Here is a 7,424-nt window from a genome sequence, read left to right as displayed (position 1 = left end):
AAGAGTTAGAGGAATCCCCTGCTCCACAGTCTTCTCTAGCTGGAGTACTGTGTCCAGTTTTGGGCACCACATTTTGGGAAGGATGTTGAGAAGCTCGAGTGTGTCCAGAAGAGGGCAACCAGGATGGTGAGAGGGTTGGAATCCAAGTCTTATGAGGAAAGGCTGAAAGAGTTGGGTATGTTTAGCCTAGGAAAGAGAAGGCTTAGAGGGGACACGATTGCAGTCTTCAAGTATTTGAAGGGCTGCCATGCAGAAGATGGAACAGATCTATTCTCTCTTCCTCCGGATTGCAAGACTAGATCTAATGGGTGGAAATTACAAGGGAGTTGTTACCAGCTAAATATCAGGAGAAACTTCCTAACTGTAAGAGTGGTTGAGCAGTGGAACAGCCTGCCTCGGGAGGTAGTGGGTACTCCTTCGCTGGATGTTTTCAGGCGGAGCCTGGATGACCATCTTCCGGGTATGTTGTAGGGCTATCTTTTGGCTATGCTCCTGCAGAGTGCAGGGGGTTGGACTAGATGACCTGCAAGGTCCCTTCCAACTCTAACATTCTATGATTCTCGGTTATGCCTGCTGCCAGGGGAAATGGCTGATTTGGAGGGTGGACTCTGTAGCACTATACCCCACTGAGGTCCCTCCCCTTCCCCAAACTCCACCCTTTTCAGGCACTGACCCCAAATCTTCAGCAATTTCCCAACCTGGAGTTGGCAACCCTAGCTCCAAACCAAGAAAGTGGTCTGCACTCTATCAGTCAGTTTCTGTTCTGTAGTAGCAGAACAACATTCGAGTCTAGTAGCACCTTAGAAACCAACAAAATTTTCGGACTTCCGGTTTATGGCAACACGCAGGCAGACACATCTCCCGGTCGTCCCGGGGATGTAAACTGCACACCAGCATGTGGGAGGGGGTCCGACGGGTTGCGACCCCCCTGGAGTCTTGGTAAAAGGCTCCCAGCCAGGGGGCTTTTGAGGTGCAACCTCTTCGATGGCCGAATGCTGGAGAATTGAGGTGCCCCTTCGCCCTGAAGGTCCTGCTGCTGAGTGACCGCATGGTACGAGTGCTGCTGACTGGGACAAGTGTTAGAGATCGGGTGAAATAAATGATGACGAGTGAGGCTGAATGGCCAACAACGAACTGTGAGTTGGGTTGAAGCGAGCATGAAGATATAAAAAGAAGCTGCCCCCCCCCAAAGAGCGACGGGAAAGCGAGCGGGGGAGGGGTCCCTCCCAAATGCATAGACAGAACATGGACGGAAAGAGGGGGGAGCGGAAAAATAAGCAACTAAAACTGTTTTAAGGGACTTACCAGAGTGCAGAAAAGCGTTTGGGCGAATATCAGAGGCTTTAGCAACTTTTTTGGAAAATAAACAAATCCAAAAAGATGGCGAGGAAGAAACCGGAGAAAGAGAAGCTGTAAAACCGAAACTAGGGGGCAGTCCTCGAACGGATGAGGTCTCTGAGCTCTCAAAACTCTTGGCTGACTCCCTGCGCCCCCTGCTGGATGAGATCACTGGCATTAAACAATAACTGTCAATAATTGGTCAGAGTGTGGCAGCAGAGCAGATGCAACTGACTCAACCCTTAAAAGCAACAGAGCAAATGGGAGAGAAGGTGAAGGAAATGGACGTCACTACTAAAAAAGTTAAGAAAAAGGTGCAAAAGCTGGAAATGAAGCAAGCTACAGAAGAGTCAAAGCTCTTACAGCTACAAATGGATAAAGCAAATTTGGTTGTACGGTTTCAAGGGGTCCCGGAAATTAAAGGAGAGAATCTGAAGCAACGGTTGAGCGAAGCAATAGCCCCAATGACAGATTCAACAGCGGAATACCTTTGCAGCAAAATGGATGTGATCTACAGGTCCTATTCATCGTAAATCAAGAAAAATAATCTGCCTGGGGAAATAGTGGTCAGATTCTTGAAGAGACATTTGAGAAATGCTATTTTGAAAGCAACTTTGGGAACACCCTTGAAAATTGGGGGCAACAATATTAGAATTTTAAAATACATTCCATTTGATATAAGGCAGAAGAGAAAGAACTATAAAGAATTAACCCTTTTCTTACAAACAAAGGGCATCAGTTACAGGTGGTTAATCCCAGAAGGCGTCATTTTCAAGCTCAACAATAAAAAAGAAAAGATTGACTCTGTTTTTAAAGCACGTGAATTTCTGCGGACACAGCTTGGGGTTGGTCCCATCAGCGGTTGAGCAGGCATCGGCGGCGCGGGAAATCCCGGTGCAGGAGCAACTTGTTGCTGCGCGGCGTGTGCGTCAAGGAAATTAGCCATTCTAACGTCCATCATTCCTGGCAGACCTTCCATCACATCCTGGAATGCCCGCATTAAGTCTCTCACCGAGTCTTCCAGTTCTGCTAGTCGTTCCCCGGTAGTTTCCTCCGGGATGGGGTCCCGAGGTCGATAGTCCGGGGGTGGGTCATAGTCCTCTTCCGTTTGGCAGGCTCCGGTGCCCTCCTCATCTTCTGCGTGGCCTCGCGGCCCCGATGGCTCGAACATCCACTCCTCGAGGTCTTGCTTGGAACTCCCCTTCTCCGAGGTAGTCCCCGGCTCCGGGAACAATCCCTTGTCAAACAGACTCTCACGTAATCCGCTCCCCCGACGGGAGTACACCTCTCGGGTGCCCTGAGTGTTGTACATAGTCCAGTCATCCTGCTGTTGAGTCTTCCGCGGACCCCAGTGCGAAGGGGTCGGAGGCGGCCAAGACAGATGTGCAGGCAGGCGGGGAATCGTTCCCCCCACGGCACCCTCCACCGAGGCTGCAGTCGTGAACACCAAAGGAGCGGAGGTATGTGGGACCGATCCTGAGTCCCCCTCCGTGTTAAGTAGGTTTCCCTCAGTTCCGCTCATGATCTTGCCAGATTCGGAACGATAGGAGAAAGAGAGTTCTAACAATATGTTGGATCCCCAAGCATCGAGAATAAATCCACGTTTTCAAGAAAAGCAAAATTTATTTCAAAGCGTTGAAGACATACTCAAACACGTTCTTTGTTAGAACTGGGGATACACAGTTAGGTCAAGCATAATAAAGGAAATTCAAACAGATACAGATCCAATGAATAGCATTCCCGCTGGCGGGCTAATGAAACGGTTGCGCGCCCAGTCCATGGGAACCAGGCAGAACATCAGACAAAACACAGGTGCAGTACTCATGAGAAAAGCAATAGGCAAGCATTACAGCATCTTCTCCCCCACACAACCTCCAGCAGTTATCTTGTGCATTCCAACGCAGGAGCAGGATGATAGAAAACAAGCCGGGTGCAACAGGGAAAGGATATGTACACAGAGGTCACAGAAAACAGAATGGCAGCTTGCTGACATACTGCCCCCCTTAAAATACACTTACAACACACCTCCCGGGTCGGGCGGGAGATCTCCCGGGCTGGGCGGGAGACCTCCCGGTTTGTCCGGGAACCTCTTGTGGAAACTACGGATCAGGTAAGGGGCCCGAATATCCCCTTCTTCCACCCATTCGCGGTGCTGGGGACCGAAATCAACCCATTCGATAAGGTACCAGAGTTTACCACGTTTCAATTTACAATCAAGGATATCAGCGATCTCAAAATGTTCATCCCCTTCCAAAATGACAGGTGGAGGAGGAGTAACTGCTGGTCTCCAGGGAGACGGGCCAGGATCCTTCTTCAACAGGCTCATGTGAAAAACAGAATGCAGAGCACGTAAATTCTTAGGCAAAACAACATCAACCGCCACATCATTTATGACTTTACGCACTTTGAATGGACCTATGAACTTCCACCCCAATTTCCTGCTAGGCCGCAGCATCTTAATGTTCTTGGTCGAGACATACACAAGATCCCCAGGTTTCAGATCAAACCCCACCACCCTACCCTTGTCTGCCTGGGTCTTGTAAGCAGCCTTGGCTGCGTCAAGCGTTTGGCATAGCAGAGGCCATGCATTTTGCAAGGACATACACCATGTATCAGCATCCCCCACAGGACGTTGGCCCATCCCTTCCAGGAAGGGGAGGGGGGGGCTGTCGTAACCAGAGACAGCTTTATAAGGAGACATGCCCGTGGAGCTATGGACAGTATTGTTATAACAATATTCAGCAAGAGGCAACAATTCACACCAATCATTCTGTTGATAATTAGTAAAACAACGAAGATATTGCTCCAGGGTCTGATTAACTCGTTCTGTTTGTCCGTCAGTCTCAGGATGATACGCGCTGCTGAGCCCTTGTTCCACCCCTAAAATGGAAAGAAGTTCCCTCCAAAACTTAGAAACAAATTGGGTCCCCCTGTCAGAAATTAATTTAGCAGGTAATTGATGAATTTTCACCACGTGAGACATAAACGATTTCGCCAACCTCTGAGCTGTAGGCAAGGAAGGAAAAGGCACAAAATGAGCTTGCTTAGAAAATAAATCAACAACCACCCAAATAACAGTGTTCCCTTTGCTCGCAGGGAGGTCAGTAATAAAGTCCATGGACACCACTTCCCACGGTCTCGATGGGGTAGGGAGTGGCTGCAGAAGACCAGGAGGCTTGCCCACTCTGGGTTTAGTTAAGGCACAGGGTTTGCAGGATCGAACAAAAGTCAAGAGGTCTTTGCGCATCTGTGGCCACCAGAACTGTCTGCGGATGAGTTGCAGAGATTTAACAAAACTCCAATGCCCTGCCAGTTTCGAACCGTGAGCAGACTCCATCACCTCCCTCCTCATTGAAATAGGCACATACAGTTTGTCTCCAGAATAAATCAGACCTTCAGGGCTACGGACACAATCTGGCAACGTTTTCAGGGAGGCATCATCATCAGCAGTAAAAGCAGACATATATTTCTGGACCCAGGCCCCCCCCCCAGGGAAAAGGGAAGGCGAAGTTTCATCAGAGCGCGGAATCGATCGCGCTTGCGCACGGGTGACCACAGCCCCCCCCAGGTGGGAGGGGGAAAAAACAGAGTCCATGATGATTTCACGCTGACTGTCATGTTGTGGGAGGCGTGAGAGCGCGTCAGCCAGGGAATTAGCCGTCCCAGGGAAATGACGAAGAGTGAATCGAAACTTAGCAAAGAAGTCCGCCCAACGAAGTTGTTTAGCGTTGAGAGAACGGGGGGATTTCAGCATTTCCAGATTTTTATGGTCAGTCCAGACTTCAAATGGCAGTTGCGCCCCCTCCAACCACTGCCTCCAAGTGGAGAGAGCCAGCCGGATCGCTGACGCCTCCTTCTCCCAAATCCCCCAGTTTCGTTCAGCGTCAGAAAACTTTTTAGACACAAATGCGAGGGGGTGTAAACGACCATCTTCCCCTTCTTGCAAAATAGCGGCCCCCATTGCCACATCCGAGGCATCAGTTTGGACAATGAATTTTTTAGTTTCATCAGGGCGCGCCAGCACTGGCTCAGAGGTGAACATCAGTTTAAGTTTCTCAAAAGCCTCTGCGCAAGCAGGGGACCATTTAAGCGGGGCGCCTGGTTTCGTAGCATCAAACCCCTTCCCCTTGGTCTTTAGCAAATCAGTCAGAGGAAGGGCAATTTGAGCGAAATTCTGGATGAAATTTCTATAAAAATTGGCGAATCCGAGGAACATTTGCAATTGTTTGCGGGTCCTGGGGGGTTCCCAGTCAAGTACAGCCTGTATTTTAGCAGGGTCCATTTCCACCTTCCCCCCAGAGATGCGATAACCCAAAAAGTCAATGCATGTCTTGTGGAATTCACATTTTGACAGCTTTGCAAACAGGTGGTGTTCATAAAGTCGCTTAAGGACCTGGCGCACCAATTTAATATGCGACGGGAGGTCCTGAGAGTACAGCAACACGTCATCAAGGTAAAGGACCACTCCTTTGAACAAGAACTCATGTAGGACCTCATTGATTAGGTTCATGAAGACCCCCGGAGCCCCTTGAAGCCCGAAGGGCATAACGAGGTACTCAAACTGCCCCAAAGGGGTATTAAATGCAGTCTTACTTTCATCCCCCTCCCGAATGCGCACACGGAAATATGCATCTCGGAGGTCAAGTTTCGAGAAGATTTTGCCCTTGGTGGCCTCAGCTACCAAGTCCTTGATTAGCGGGAGGGGGTAGGCATTGGACAAAGAAACAGCGTTCAGACCCCTATAATCAGTGCACAATCTAAGCCCCCCGTCTTTCTTCTTTCGGAAAAGTACAGGCGCGGCGAAAGGGGAGGAAGCCGGGCGAATGAAACCGCGGGCTAGGTTTTTATCAATAAAGTTCCGCAGTTCAACTTTCTCAGCCGGCCCCATTGCATAGATTTTACCTTTAGGTAATTTACAGTCAGGCAAAAGTTCAATAGCACAGTCAGTAGAGCGATGGGGGGGCAATTCGTTAGCTTCATCTTCGCCAAACACTTTCGCCAAGTCTCTATACTCTCGAGGCAAAGAAGCTAACTCTTCCGGCTGCAAAGCGCCGCAGGGGAACTGTGCGGTCGGCTGGTCCCCCCACGAGTCCAACCAGCAGTGATCTACACATTTAGCCGACACGAATTTGACAACCCCTTCTTCCCACAAGATGTAAGGGTCATGGGTAAACAACCAGGGACTCCCCAGTACTAAGTCGAACTGTGATTTAGGGGTAACAATGAAGGATCTGGATTCCCAATGATCGCCAGCCCCCAACCGCAAAGCCATAGTCTCGTGTGTACAAGGTTCCATGGGTGCCCCATCCATTTGGGTAAAAATGATGGGAGACTTCAAGGGGACTATCCCCGCTTCCAGTGCCAATAACACTCTAGGGCTGATGAGATCCCTCCCACACCCAGAATCAATCAACGCTCTCACCCTAACGTGGGTCCCCAGGAGCGGATTCATTAACGAGACAGTCACGAAAAACAGGGAAGGGGTTTCTCTCACCACCTTGGGCGCAGAGCTAGAATGGCCGTGTCGTTTTGCGCCTCTCACAACAGGCCGTTGTCGTTTTCCGCCGTTTCAGCCGACTCGGTAGCAGACGGTTCGGTAGCAGACGGTTCGATTCCCTCCGGGCCTTGGGCCGCTTGCAGCGCTTTGGAGAAACGCGGTTTAGCCATCCCCTTCTTCCCCGTCAGTGGCGTCTTAGGGCTCGGAGTAGGCGGCTTGTCTTTTACCTGACGGCTGCCACAATCCACAGCGAAATGCCCCTTCTCCCCGCACTTCTAACAATATGTTGGATCCCCAAGCATCGAGAATAAATCCACGTTTTCAAGAAAAGCAAAATTTATTTCAAAGCGTTGAAGACATACTCAAACACGTTCTTTGTTAGAACTGGGGATACACAGTTAGGTCAAGCATAATAAAGGAAATTCAAACAGATACAGATCCAATGAATAGCATTCCCGCTGGCGGGCTAATGAAACGGTTGTGCGCCCAGTCCATGGGAACCAGGCAGAACATCAGACAAAACACAGGTGCAGTACTCATGAGAAAAGCAATAGGCAAGCATTACAGCCTCTTCTCCCCCACACAACCT

General features: G+C 49.8%; 1 protein-coding gene across 1 annotated transcript; it reads right to left on the bottom strand.

The window, feature by feature from the left end:
* Nucleotides 1–5,641: 5,641 nt before the first annotated feature.
* On the bottom strand, nt 5,642–6,196 carry LOC107106750 (RNA-directed DNA polymerase homolog; the record flags this gene model as incomplete). Its single annotated transcript, XM_015406943.1, has 1 exon — nt 5,642–6,196. A coding segment is annotated over one exon (555 nt), but the record flags the coding sequence as incomplete, so codon positions are not given.
* Between the last annotated feature and the right edge of the window lie 1,228 nt (nt 6,197–7,424).

This window comes from Gekko japonicus, unplaced genomic scaffold, assembly GCF_001447785.1.
Source record: "Gekko japonicus isolate JY-2015 unplaced genomic scaffold, Gekko_japonicus_V1.1 scaffold2134, whole genome shotgun sequence".
Taxonomy (NCBI): Eukaryota; Metazoa; Chordata; class Lepidosauria; order Squamata; family Gekkonidae; genus Gekko; species Gekko japonicus.
Note: the sequence above shows the minus strand (reverse complement) of the source record. Positions and strands in the feature narration are given on the sequence as shown.